The 14,223-nt window shown below is 43.7% G+C and overlaps 1 protein-coding gene across 1 annotated transcript; it reads left to right on the plus strand.

Moving 5' to 3' along the window:
• Positions 1–4,994: 4,994 nt before the first annotated feature.
• SMIM9 (small integral membrane protein 9) lies at positions 4,995–6,431 on the plus strand. The gene is made up of 2 exons (XM_059385908.1): positions 4,995–5,136; positions 6,298–6,431. The coding sequence occupies exons 1-2, from the start codon at positions 4,995–4,997 to the stop codon at positions 6,429–6,431; spliced, it is 276 nt and encodes a 91-aa protein (XP_059241891.1).
• Positions 6,432–14,223: the final 7,792 nt, after the last annotated feature.

Here is a 14,223-nt window from a genome sequence, read left to right on the forward strand (position 1 = left end):
GAAGTAGACCCACATTATATATGAACACTTGATTTATGATAAAATAGCTCTCCAGAACAGTAGTACCAGGTCAATCAGAATCCATGTGAAAAATTGATATTTGTGGCACATAGCCGGCTCAGTCAGTAGAGAATGTGACTCTTGATCTCAGAGTCATGCATGTTGAGGGTAGTGATTACTAAAAATAAGTTAATCAATAAACTTAAAAAAAGCTATTTTTTAAGAAATAAAATTTGACCCCTTCCTTGCTCTATATGAAAATAAAGTCAGTTTTAGGTTAATTAAACCTCTATGAGCAGCAAACAATGAAATTTCTAGGAGCGTCATAGATAAGTTTCTTAAACAGCATCCCCAAAACCACTAACCATGAAGGAAAAGATTGATCAATTTGACCACATTTAAATTCGGACCTTCTGTCCATTCACAGAGTGGGAGGAAATATTTGCAGTATGTGCAATTGACGAATGCATATGGAGCAGGTGGCACTGTCTTCTGCTGTTTATTTATTTCAGGAGATAATCTGGCATAATCTACTGAAGTCGGGCATGTAAATGCCCTACGATGATTCTCTCGGATAATGACCTAGGAGTAGAATTGCCATGTGAACCAGGAGACAGCTCCAAACTGGAAACTGGCCTTATTGCATATGTTTCCTAGTGGCTCTGTTTTTTTAAAGATTTTATTTATTTATTTGACAGAAAAAGAGAAAGCACACAAGCAGGGGGAGTGGCAGGCAGAGGGAAAGGGAGAAGTAGACTTCCCACTGAGCAGAGAGCCTGATGCGGGGCTTGATCCCAGGAAGCTGGGGACATGACCCTAGCCAAAGGCAGACACTTAATGACTGAGCCACCCAGGCACCTCTTTAGTGGCTCATTTTATTTATTTTTTATTTTTTAAGATTTTATTTTATGTATTTGACAGAGAGAGAGAGATCACAAGTAGGCAGAGCAGCAGGCAGGAGAGGGAAAAGCAGGCTCTCTGCTAAGCAGAGAGCCTGATACGGCACTCAATCCCAGGACCCTGGGATCATGACCCAAGCTGAAGGCAGAAGTTTAACCCACTGAGCCACCCAGGCGCCCCAAGTGGCTCATTTTAATTGCTGTATGCTCTTCCATTATATAGTATATATCACAATTTATCCACTGTTTTTCTGATAGAATTCTAATACATCATTTATGCTGGTTCTTCTATGGAGGTGATCATCTTTTCTTAAAAATTAACTTGTAAGATGGGGTACCTCAGTGGCTCAGTTGGTTGAACATCCAGCTCTTGGTTTCAGCTCAGGACATGGCCTCAGGGGTCATGGGATTAAGCCCCAGGTTGGGTTCTGCCCTCAGTAGGGAGGCTGCTTGAGGATTGCCCCTCCCCACACTCATTCACCCACATGCTCATTCTCTCTGTCTCTGTCTTTCTCTATAATAAATAAATATATACTTAAAAAAAAAAAAAAAAAAAAAACCTCGTGGGGCGCCTGAGTGGCTCAGTTTTTAAGCATCTGCCTTCAGCTCAGGTGATGATCCCAGGGTGCTGGGATGGAGCTCCACATCGGGCTCCCTGCTTAGTGGGGCTCCTGCTTCCTCCTTTCTCTCTGCCCTGCCCGCTCATGCTCTTTCTCTCTGAAAATAAATAAATAAAATATTTTAAAAACAAAAAAGCATTAACTTATAACAGTTCTCTGTGTGTTGAGGATCTTAACTTATTTGTCATATATGCTATGAAATGTATTACCTAATTTGTCATTCATCAGTTATATTTCTTTACAATATTTTGTTTTATGAAAGCTTTACATTTTTTATGCAATAAATTTATCATCAGTACTTTCTTTTTATTTATTTATTTATTTAATTATTTGACAGACAGAAATCACAAGTAGGCAGAGAGGCAGAGAGAGAGGGGGAAGCAGGCTCCCCACTGAGTGGAAAGCCCAATGCGGGGCTCGATCCCAGGACCCTGGGATCATGACCTGAGCCGAAGGCAGAGGTTTTAACCCACTGAGCCACCCAGGTGCCCCTATCATTATTATTTTCAATTATGGTTTGGGGTTTTATGACATGCTTAAAGTAGCTTTTTCCACACCAAGATTATAAAAACATTAACCCATATTTTATTCCAATATGTATATGGTTTTATTTTTGTTTAGTCCTTGATCCATCTAGATGTTATTGGTTTTCGTGTGTAGGGCCTTTCCTTCCATGCATCCAAATGAATAGTCCATCATCATATTAAGCCATCTCTATTTTCCCCACTAATATGAACTGTCATTTTGATCATTCAAGTCATGTGTACAGTAGACACCATGGGGCAAATAAAATACCTGATAATTCTTTGAGCCTAAAAGGAAACACAGGTGTTTGTACATAGGCAGAAAAAGATGCTCTGTGTTTAGCTATCAGAGAGAGGTAGGGGGAGGGTCGTATGTATAGATGATGTCATAAGGAGCGGTGGAATTCTAGTTGGAATTTTAGAGACTTTAGGGGGAGACTCTGACCAGTGTCTTCCACAGACCACGGCACTCTGAAGACTGAAGCCTAATTCACTGACTTTTTTGGTTCCCTTGTCCCTAAGTCAATTTTCAGGTAAGCAGCTTCCCACCTGACATGGGTCTCTTTAAGTCCTGTCAAACAGAACTGAATGTATTAGTTATAAATGTCTTAAGTAATAGAAAGTCCAAATTAGGGGGCACCTTGGTGGCTCAGTTGGTGAAGCATTTGCCTTCAGCTAACGTCATGATCCTGGAGTCCCGGGTTCGAGCCCCAGGATCGAGCCCCGTGTCCAGCTGCCTGCTTAGCGGAGAGTCTGCTTCTCCCTCTGCCTCTCACCCTGCTTGTTCTCTCTCTGTCTCTCAAATAAATAAATAAAATCCTTAAAAAAAGAGAGTCCAAATTAGAATAGCTCAAATAGGGGTTATTTTTCTCATACTAAGCAGCCTAGAGGTGGGCAGATGGAGGTGGAGGTGTTTGTTTAGTGACTTGAAACTGTCATAGTCAAAATAGATGTCATTTTCTTGGCCTTTCCTTCATGTACATTGCCTCGTGGTCACAGATGGCTGCTCCAACTTCAGGTAATCCTTAAACAATGTTCAAGGAGCACAAAGAGAAAATGGTTGCACCATCTCTTTTATCAAGATGGCAAAAAGTCTTCCCAGATGCTACCCAACAGATTTCTGTTAGTCTTCATTGTCCAGAACTATGTTTTTATCTTTTCTTCTATTTTATTTTCTTTTTTATCGTGTTATGTTAGTCACCATAGAGTACATCATGAGTTTTTGATGCAGTGTTCCAAGACTCATTGTTTAAGTATAATACCCAGTGCTCCATGCCATCCATGCCCTCCCTAATACCCACCACCGGGCTCTCCCAAACCCCAACCCCTCCCCTGCAAAACCCTCAGTTTGTTTCTCAGAGTCCACAGTGTCTCATGGTTCATCTCCCCCTCTGAGTTCCCCCAACTCACTTCTCTCCATCTCCCCATGTCCTCCATGTTATTCCTTGTGCTCCACAAGTAATCAAAACCATATGATAATTGACTCTCTCTGCTTGACTTATTTCACTCAGCATAATCTCCTCCAGTCCCGTCTATGTTGATACAAAAGTTGGGTATTCATCTTTTCTGATGGAGGCATAATACTCCATAGTGTATATGGACCACATCTTCCTTATCCATTCGTCCGTTGAAGGGCATCTTGGTTCTTTCCAGTTTGGCGACCGTGGCCATTGCTGCTATGAACATTGGGGTACAGATGGCCCTTCTTTTCACTACATCTGTGTCTTTGGGGTAAATACCCAGTAAATACCCAGTAGTGCAATTTCAGGGTTATAGGGAAGCTCTATTTGTAATTTCTTAAGGAATCTCCACAGTTTCCCAAAGTGGCTGCACCAAATTGCATTCCCACCAGCAGTGTAGGAGGGTTCCCCTTTCTCCACATCCTCTCAACACTCGTTGTTTCCTGCCTTGTTAATTTTGGCCACTCTAATTAGTGTAAGGTGGTATTTCAATGTGGTTTTGATATTAATCTCCCCGATGATTAATGATATTGAGCATTTTTTCATGTCGGTTAGCCATTTGTATGTCTTCTTTGGAGAAGTGTCTGATCATGTCTTCTGCCCATTTTTGATGTTATTGTTTGATTTTGGGGGTTGAGTTTGAGGAGTTCTCTACAGATCTTGGATATCAGCCCTTAGTAGTGTCATTTATAAATGTCTTCTCCCATTCTATGGGTTGCCTCGTTGTTTTGTTGACTATTTCCTTTGCTGTGCAGAAGCTTTTGATCTTGATGAAGTCCCAAAAGTTCATTTTCGCTTTTGTTTCCTTTGCCATTGGAGACGTGTCTTGAAAGAAGTTGTTGTGGCCCATGTCAAAGAGGTTGCTGCCTGTGCTCTCCCCTAGGATTTTGATGGTTTCCTGTCTCATGTTGAGGTCTTTCATCCATTTAGAGTTCATCTTTGTGTGTGGTGTAGTAGAATGGTCCAGTTGCATTCTTCTGTATATAGCTGTCCAGTTTCTCAGCACCGTCTATTGGAGAGAATGTCTTTTTTTCCCATTGGGTAGTCATTCCTGAATGTCAAAGATTGGTTGACCATAGAATTAAGGCTCCATATCTGGGCTCTCTATTCTGTTCCATTGGTCTATGTGTCTGTTTTTGTGCCAGTCCATGCTGTCTTGGTGATCCCAAGCTTGAAATCAGGCTACATGATGCCCCCACAAGTGTCCAACTCTTAATATCAGCTCAGGTCATGATCTGAGGGTCGTGAGACAGAGCCTCACGTTGGGCTCTGCACTCACTGTGGAGTCTGCTTGAGATCTCTCTCTCTCTCTCTTTCTTTCCCTCTCTCTTTGCCCCTCCCCTGCTGCTCACTCTCTCTAAAAAACAAAAACAAAACCTCACCATTTTCTCACTTTTCAGACAAAGCTGCTTTGGAAAGAGCCAAGGAAAAGGACATCTCCCTTTGGCTGGATGAGCCAGGAGTACAGCTGAGTGGCTCTACAGAGAATTCATGGAGCCCTGGAAGGTGCTGAACATTGTGTTTCTGCTGAGTTCCTTGAGCTGCGTGTTGGTGGAGACCGCTGCTTCCTCGACACCACTTTCATCTGCTATTGGGATGCAAGACAAAGCAGGGTCAAAACCACGCTCAAGAGGTTTGTTTGCTATTAGGATCAATGTTCCTATTATCTTTGTCAGACATAAGACTCAGGTCTCAGGTCAGGAAAAGCTGATTTTGTATTGGTGAAAAATTAGTGTTCACAGGGGCTCCTGGGTTCCTCAGGCAGTTACATGGCTGACTCTTGATTTTGGCTCAGGTCATGATCTCAGGGTCCTGGCATCAAGCCCCTCATTGGGCTCCATGCTTGGTGGGGAGTCTGCTTGGGATTCTCTCTCTTTGCCTCTGCCCCTCCCTCCAGCTCATGCTGTCTCTCATTCTCTCTCAAATAAATCAATAAAATCTTTATTTTTTAAAAGATTTTATTGATTTATTTGACAGTGTGAGAGAGCACAAGCAGGAGGAGGGGCCGAGGGAGAGGGAGAAGCAGGCTCTCCGCTGAGCAGGGAGCCCCACATGGGCTCCATCCCAGGACCCCGGAATTGTGACCTGAGCCAAAGGCAGATGCTTCACTGACTGAGCCCCCCAGGCATCCCAATAAATAAATCTTTAAAAACAGCCAAGAAAAGAAAAGATAAATAGAGTTCATAGTAAAGCAGACTATTCTGGTTTGGTCAATTTAGATCAATAAGCCCTAACCCAGCAACTGCTTCACAGAAGGATGTTGAGTAGGAGTTCACAGATGGCCAAACCCAGAGACACTGGTCTTCCGTGAGATATGACAAAGGCTCCCTGAGGACAAAGGGATAATTCCAGTTGTTTGGGAGGAGGGGTTTCGTACAAGGAGGCAAAGATGATATCCATCTGAGAGTACCTTTTTTAAATGCAAATCCCTTGAATGACTTAGAGGCATCACCACAAAGTAGTTAAGAGTATAGGCTCTGGGGGTGCCTGGGTGGCTCAGTCGGTTGGGCATCTGCCTTTGGCTTGTGTCATGATCCCAGGGTCCTGGGATCCAGTCCCACATTGGGCTCCATGCTTGGCGGGAAGCCTGCTTCTCTCTCCCTCTGCTGCCCCCCCCCCTGCTTGTGCTCTCCCTCTCTCTGTCAGATAAATAAAGAAAGAAAGAATATGGGCTCTGGGCAACTATAAGAGCATGATATCTGGGAAAATGACTTGAACTTGGATCAGGGTTCCCATCACAGCCTTCTCAAGTACTTGATCTCTCCTCATTGGACATCCGTGCTTTTTTCTGCAGAACACCACAGGTTCTGGCTTAGCAACTTCAGAGATTACTTGTGGGATCGCATCAGGAGCTCTGTGCCTCCAGCTGCTGTTTTTGCTTTTCTTCCTGCCATAGCCATCATGGGGGTCCTCTGCTGCCTCACGTAAGCTGCTGCGGGATGAGGAGAGGGAGGGAGAGGGGACCCTGAGGGAGCGACAGAACAATCAAGCTCCCCACCATCCTATACATCTATAATTAAGGGTAAGTTTTAAGGAATGTCATGGTTGTTTTATCCAGCCCACTCCATCCATTAGGAACAACTTACAGGTGACATTCAATAACCAGTGTTTCCAACTGACTTTTTTTTTTTTTTCTACTAACTTCATTTACTCCTAACTATCTTTCCCTTTGGTTTAGGAATTATACATGGAAAATATACAATTAACTATGTTTTCCAGGGCCAGAAATTCAAAATTTGTCACAATATTTATATAAATCATATGAAATCTAAGAGATCCTTGAAATAGTTAACAAAATAAAGATAAGTAGAAAAACCTTAATTTTATTAATCCAATCAGAATTTACTGAGAGATGACTACTTGCCTGTCTCTGCCCTGGTTGCTAGTGAGACAGAGGAATGAGACAACAGAAGAACTGTCTGGTGGGTCAGTGTTAGGGTGGGAGACAGAGTCTGAGTGGGGAACCCATGGAAGTATGCTCAAGGGTTGTTAGAACTGCACAGCCTAATAAAGTGACTGAGGGCAAAGATCAGCTAAGGGTGTGGCATCCCCACCTAAGACTCCTGATAATCTCAGATGATCATGGGACCAAGAACCTCATCTAGGAAACGACCTTGGGTATGGTTGCTGACCCACAGAACCGGTCAGAGCCAAACAGATGTCAGGTGACTTTTTGAGAGAAGCTTCTTACCTAAGAAACCATGAGCCAGAATTAAATGAGTTTTAAAACAAGACTTGGACCTCTGGTCTTCCATGAGAAGGATATAGGCCTCGAAGTTTCCTAGGATGGCATCTTCCAGGCCCAGAGAATAATGGCTGGGAAGAACCTCCCAGAAGGTGGGCAGCAGGCCACAGAGCTTCTCCTACAAGGCGGCTCAGGCCTAATCAGTATGTGTGCCCAGCAGGGCTAGAGAAGCACTTACAGAGCAAACGGCTGCTGTGTGTCTCCCATATTCCTTTCTCCAAATGGGACTGTTCATGGCGGGTATACTCCTCCTGCTCCGTCCTTGTACTGGGTGTGTGGAGAGCCGTAGATAACTTGTTTTACTTAATACATTACTCAGACCAAGAGCAGCTGCACCCAGATTGGAGAGAAGCAAGCCTCACCCAGGTACTCTGGACTTTGAGCTGGGTACAGTGATAAATAGGATTTTAGTCTCATGATAAAGTCGTGCCATGAGTCCACGGTTGTGAGACGGGAGTGCTGTGTTCAGGGTACTGTCAGGGGCCAACACCTGGGGAGCGTAGTGACAGGAAGGGAAAGGTCACACTGTTTTGCAAGCCCAGCAAAGCCTTGGTTGACCCCATCAGAGCTGTCCCCGTTAGCCTGAAAAGGGTAAAGAAACAAATTTTTTTTTTGAGAGCAAGCACACGAGAACAGGGGAGGGCAGGGCAGCAGGAGAGGGAGAGCAAGAGAAACTCAAGCGGGCTCCACACCCAGCATGGAGCCCAATGCGGGGGCTCCATCCCAGGACCCTGAGCTCACGACCTGAGCCGAAATCGAGAATTGGACACTTCACCGACTGAGCCCCCCAGGTACCCCTGAAATGGCTGCCACTTGATAGAGGCTGGGTGTGGACAACACTCCCAGCAGCCAGAGAAATCAGGCTGCTCTCAAGGGGGAGCCTGAGCGGTGAGTGTCCGTGTGCCCTACAGGGTGGCTGTAACCCCACACAGGGCAGGAAAAATGAAGCAGGGTATCAGAGAAAGGCCACATTGCCCAATGAGAGAAGGCGGGACACAAGTGGAGAGCTATCTGATTCTGAATCTCTCCTTGCTGTGACTCAAACTCCCGCCTCAGAAGCCTCAGGAGGACTTCGGGGGAGATAAAACCCACAACACGCCCAAGGAAAGACTTCCTTCTTTGAAGTCGATGCCTCAACCTGGGGAGAAGAGCCATGAAAGCCCTTGCTGGGGACAAGCAAGCTAGGTGGGGAAAGAAACACCAGTGAAGACAGTGAGGGCAAGAGGAAAGGCAAGATGGAGTAAAATGAAAGAAGACATGGATGATAAAATACAAAAGGAGATAGGGAAGACAGGATTTAGAAATAAATAGACTTAATTTATTTGAAAACCTTATTTAGTTATTAAAAATACCTTAGGGAAAGTGGTATTAAAGGGAAAACTGATAATGCAGGGGGCACAAAATAACCACTTTGTAGAAGAGACTGAAATCGCACAACAGGAAAAGAACACTTCGAGGTATAATTTTTAAGTGTTACAGTAATAAAGGCGGGTCTGAGTCTATAGTCATAAAGGGCACATAAAGTCCCAGGAAAAATTGGCACTTGATACTGGGCACATAGCAGACTCTCAATAATACTGGATTTTTTAAACGATTTTATTTTTAAGTAATCTGTACCCCCAATGTGGGGTTTAAAGTCACAACCCCGAGATCAGGAGTTGCATGTCCCAACAAGTGAGCCAGGCTGGTGCCCCAATAATACGGGAGGGAGTCATCATTTACTGAGCTGAGGCAAACTACTGGAAGGGAAGAATTTGCTACATGGAAAATGCAAAGAGAAAGACCAAAATGCTATTCTAATTGATGCTGAGATGAGATCTAGGGAGCTGTGGGCCCGCAGCCACACCGCAGGCCAGAGGGGAACTTGGGTAAGACCAACAGGCTGCTGAGAGCATGATCGGACCCAAAGACCATGGGCTGCCCTAGAGATTTAAAAACACATTTCAGTGAGGTGCCTGGGTGGTTCAGTTGTGAAGTGTCTGCCTTTGGCTCAGGTCATGATCTCGAGGTCCTGAGATCAAGTCCCGAATCCGGCTCCCTGCTCAGCCTCTGCCACTGTCCCTCCCCACTACTCATGCTCTCTCTGTCTCAAATAAAGAGAATCATTTAAAAAAATACATTTCACTGTATTGACTGGGAAGAGTTTCTCTGTGCCTCTTACCCTCTATCCGGGCTGATACAGCACTAGCTGCTTTGTTGCCTGAGGAAATCAACATGGAAGCCTTCATCTCCCAGAGTGCTGGTGGCGATCAGGAACGCTGACTGCAGCTAACAAGTATGCAAAGAAACGTGTATAAGGAGTTTTTAGTATGGTTTATAATATTGAAAAAATACATAAAACTTATTCGGTCACTGGCTAGTTAACGAAAGCACCGAATGTTCATACAATGAGTACTATATGGTCACCAAAAAGTTGTTGTAGAGGATAATTCCATGGAATCCTGTTCATGAAATACTGAGTGCGAAAACGCAGATTATAAGAGAGGAAATACAACTGAAACTAATTTGTTCCTAGAAACTAGAGTCACCTGGGTAGCTCAGTCCGCTAAGCATCAGACTGTTGATGTCAGTCTGGGTCTGCATCTCTGGGGAGTGAGCTCAAGCCCCGTCTCCACTAGCATGGAGCCTACTTAAAAACAAACAAAAGGGGCGCCTGGGTGGCTCAGTGGATTAGGCCGCTGCCTTCGGCTCGGGTCATGATCTCAGGGTCCTGGGATCGAGTCCCGCATCGGGCTCTCTGCTCCGCGGGGAGCCTGCTTCCCTCTCTCTCTCTCTCTGGCTGCCTCTCTGTCTACTTGTGATTTCTCTCTGTCAAATAAATACATCTTTAAAAAAACAAAAAACAAAAAAACTAATTTAAAAAAAACTACATGTAGGGGTGCCTGGGTGGCTCAGTGGGTTAAAGCCTCCACCTTCAGCTCCAGTCATGATCCCAGGGTCCTGGGATCGAGCCCTGCATTGGGCTCTCTGCTCAGCAGGGAGCCTGCTTCCTCCTCTCTCTCTGCCTGCCTCTCTGCCTACCTGTGATCTCTATCAAATAAATAAATAAAATCCTTTTAAAAAACTATATGTACAGGCTAAAAAGCTTTTAAGGATCTAACCAAAATATTAGACATTGGTTATCTCCTTGTGGTGGTAAATGGGTGGTTCTAATTATTATTACTATTGTCATTATTGATTTTCATTTAACTGTGCTTCCCAATCTTTTCAGAACAAACTGTGTTGTTTGGTTATTAAGTTTTTAAGCAAATACTTGATTTTCCTAAAAGATGTGTTTATTTGAGAGAGAGTGCAAGTGGAGGGGCAGAGGGAAAGGGAGAGAGAGAATGTTCAATCAGACTCTGAGCATGGGGCCCAATGTGGGGCTCAATCCCACAACCCATGAGATCGTGACCTGAGCCAAAACCAAGAGTCAGACACTTAACTGACTGAGCCACCCAGGTGTCCCCAAAACATACTGTAAAAACAAAAGAAGAGGGGCACCTGGGTGGCTTAGCCAATGGACCATATGACCCTTGATCTTGGGGTCATGAGTTCAAGTCCCATGTTGGGTGTACAGATTGCTTAAAATAAATTTTAAAATATTAATCACTCAATAAAAACAAAAGAAGAAAAGCTACCTAACCATAGTTCTACATCTACCTCCAATCCCAACTATACAATGCTAGAAACATTCATACTCTTATTTTCTCAAGTCTTCAAAGCATTTTGTCTGAATGAAATCACATGGTTCATATTAAAGGGAGATGTTGTCTAAAATCATATGTTGGAAAAGGGAACTACAAAGTACCTCGATGCAATCCAGACCACTTAGTTCATTGATTTTGCTTCTTTTCCCAGTATTGTCGTAGGTGACCCAGGCCAGTGAAGTTCCGGAAGATTCAGCTGGGCAGAATACGCTATTTGCTTACAATGAGGAAGTACCCATGAATTAAAATTAAATGATCTTCCATGTTAAACTATCTTTGCCTTTATTTTCACCTTTAAAACTTGTAGTCAAAAAATGGGAATAACCTTATTACTGTTTTGATTATAAGAGTATTATGTATTTATTACAAGAAAAATTTCACAAAATACTGAAAGAAGAAAATACCTGTAATCCTAGTACACAAAAATAAACATTGCTTCGTTTAAGATTTTATTTGTCAGGGAGAGAGAGCACAAGTGGGGGAGCAGTAGGCAGAGGGAGCAGCAGGCTCCTCATGGAGCAAGTTGAGAATATAGGGGAGCAGGGACAGGGGCTGGAGGCTAGTCGGGTGACAACTTCGCTTGAACCTGGTGGGGAGCAGCCGATTCTGGAGTCATTGTGACGGGAGAGCCTGGCAGGATCTGATTCTAAGTTGGATGAGTGTGGGGGAGAGTAAGACTTCAAGGATGCCTCACAGGCCTGTAGCCTGAGCCAGTGAAGGGAGGGAGTCATCATTCACTGAGCTGAGGCAAACTACTGGAAGGGAAGAATTTGCTACATGGAAAATGCAAAGAGAAAGAAAGACCAAAATGCTATTCTAACTGATGCTGAGATGAGATCTAGGGAGCTGTGGGCCCGCAGCCACACCGCAGGCCAGAGGGGAACTTGGGTAAGACCAACAGGCTGCTGAGAGCATGATCGGACCCAAAGACCATGGGCTGCCCTAGAGGCCAATGGGGAACAAATGGACCAAGTGAACAAATCCGTAGTCCGCCTCCCCCCACCCCAGGGCAAACCCTGTCCCACCTTCTAACACCAGAGCCTTGCTTGTTTCTAAACTTTATAAAACCTCCGTCATATGTATGTGTTCTGTGGTTTTCTTTCTTTACTTGCTTTATGTTCTGAGATCCTCCCAGCTGGATACTTGGAAAGCGTTCTCCTTATTCAGACCATCAAGTGTACAAGGACATTTCTACTGTTTCCGGGTTGGTTGGTTGGTTTTCTCTTCTCCATAAAGCTTCTATAGGCATTATTACGTGTCTCACGGTGCACACGAACGAGAGCTTCCCTACAGACTGTGCCCTGGGATTGACTTGCTGGGTCAAGGGGTAAGTGCACGCCCCACACCAAGGTCAGTGCTGGCTTCCCTCAAGTGACTGAACAGATTTGCACTCCTCCCACCAGGAGGGAGGAGCGCCCCAGTGTCCCGCCCACTTGAGAACAGGAAACGTCTTAGGTCTTTTCATTGCTTGCCAGTCTGGCCCATGAGAATTTACACCCTGTTGTTTTCTTTGTATTTCCCTGAAAATCCATGAGACCGAAGACCTTTTCATGTGGCTTTTTTTGGTCATTTGTCTTTCTCTTCTATGAAATTCCTATGAATGAATTTTGCCCACTTTTCTAATGTGTAGTTTTATTCATTCTTCTGTAGGAACTCTTTACATATTCTGTATGCCATTGTTTTGAACACTATTGATGTGGAAAATACCTTCTTCCAGTTTGAGGATTGCATTTTCACTCTTGATAAGATGGATTTTGAAGAAGAGACATACTTACTTTAAAGTGGTCAAATTTGGCAATCACTTTTCTAAGAAATCCTTCACAAAAGAAGTCTCCTACATTGCCTTCTAAAAGTTTTGTGCTTTTACCTTTCACTTTTAAGTCCTTACGCTATTCAAACTAAGTTTTATATGGTGTGAGGTAGAGTCCAATTGTATTTTATTTTATTTATTTTTTAAGGTTTTATTTATTTAACAGAGAGAGAGAGAGAGCATAAGCAGCGGGAGCATCAGGCAGAGGCAGAGGGAGAAGCAGGCTCCTCTTTGAACATAGAGCTCCACGCAGGGCTTGATCCCAGGACCCCAGGATCATGACTTGAGCTGAAGACAGACGCTTAACCAACTGAGCCACCCAAGCAGCCCCAATTTCATTTTTTTAACATTGTGTGAAGCTATACTTTTCCATTCATGAACTTTGACCTGGAATTCTGTGCCTAAAGGCAGTTCTAGGAACTGAGAAAAACAGATAATTGCAATAAATTCCAAGGAACAAACCCAGATTCTGAGCAATGAGCACCCTGAACTGGAATGGGCCACCCAGGAAAAGACTGTGTGACCATCCCTTCTCTGTGCCCGCTAGAGGCCAATGGGGAACAAGTGGGGTACTTTTCCACCCTGAGCTATGCCTCGATAACAACTTTAGCTAAATTTTGCTCAAGGGGTCACTCTCTCTGAAGGTCTTCTGAGAGCAGTAGTTTGGATAAAGTGTTTGCCTTCACTTCCAACCGGCCTCAGCTTCTATTTTGGTAAGATCCATTTCCAGTACAGCCAGTGCCACAGAATCTATAGGCCGGCTGAGTCTTCCAAACCATGACGATGACTTATCTCTATTTCTGAGCTCTTCTGTAGTGGATTCCAACAGAATGTTATAATTTTGTCTCCACAGTATGTAGAGTCACATTTATTTCTAAGTATTTTATTGTTTTAGACGTTACACTGAATGGTATCTTTGAAAAATTGTATTCTCTGTGTGTTGTTGGTATGTAGAAATATAATCAATTTCGGTATTTAAAAAGCTATCAGGGGGCACCTGGGTGGTTCAGTGGGTGAAGTGTCTGCCTTCGGCTCAGGTCATGATCCCAGGACCTGGGATCCAGCCCCGCATCATCATCATTGGGCTCTCTGCTCAGCGGGGAGTCTGCTTATCCCTCTGGGGTCTCCCTCTCTCTTTCTCTCTCTCAAATAAATAAATAAAATCTTTTTTAAAAATAAAAAAATAAAAAAAGATTATATCAGTAGACTTACACTTAGCACTTTTTGATTTTAATAAGTTATTGATAGATTTTTTAGTTTATAAAGATAATACAATATCTGCTGTTAGTGACAATTTTGTTTCTTCTTTTCCAATATTTGTACCTTTATAATAATTTTACTTTTACCTTACCTTACACAGGTGCTCACGCTCTCTCTCTCTCTTTCTGTCAAATAAATAAAATCTTTGAAAAAAATTAAAATATTTTTCGGGTGCCTGGGTGGCTCAGTGGGTTAAGTCACTGCCTTCAGCTCAGG

Source organism: Mustela nigripes, chromosome X (genome assembly GCF_022355385.1).
Source record: "Mustela nigripes isolate SB6536 chromosome X, MUSNIG.SB6536, whole genome shotgun sequence".
NCBI classification, from domain to species: domain Eukaryota; kingdom Metazoa; phylum Chordata; class Mammalia; order Carnivora; family Mustelidae; genus Mustela; species Mustela nigripes.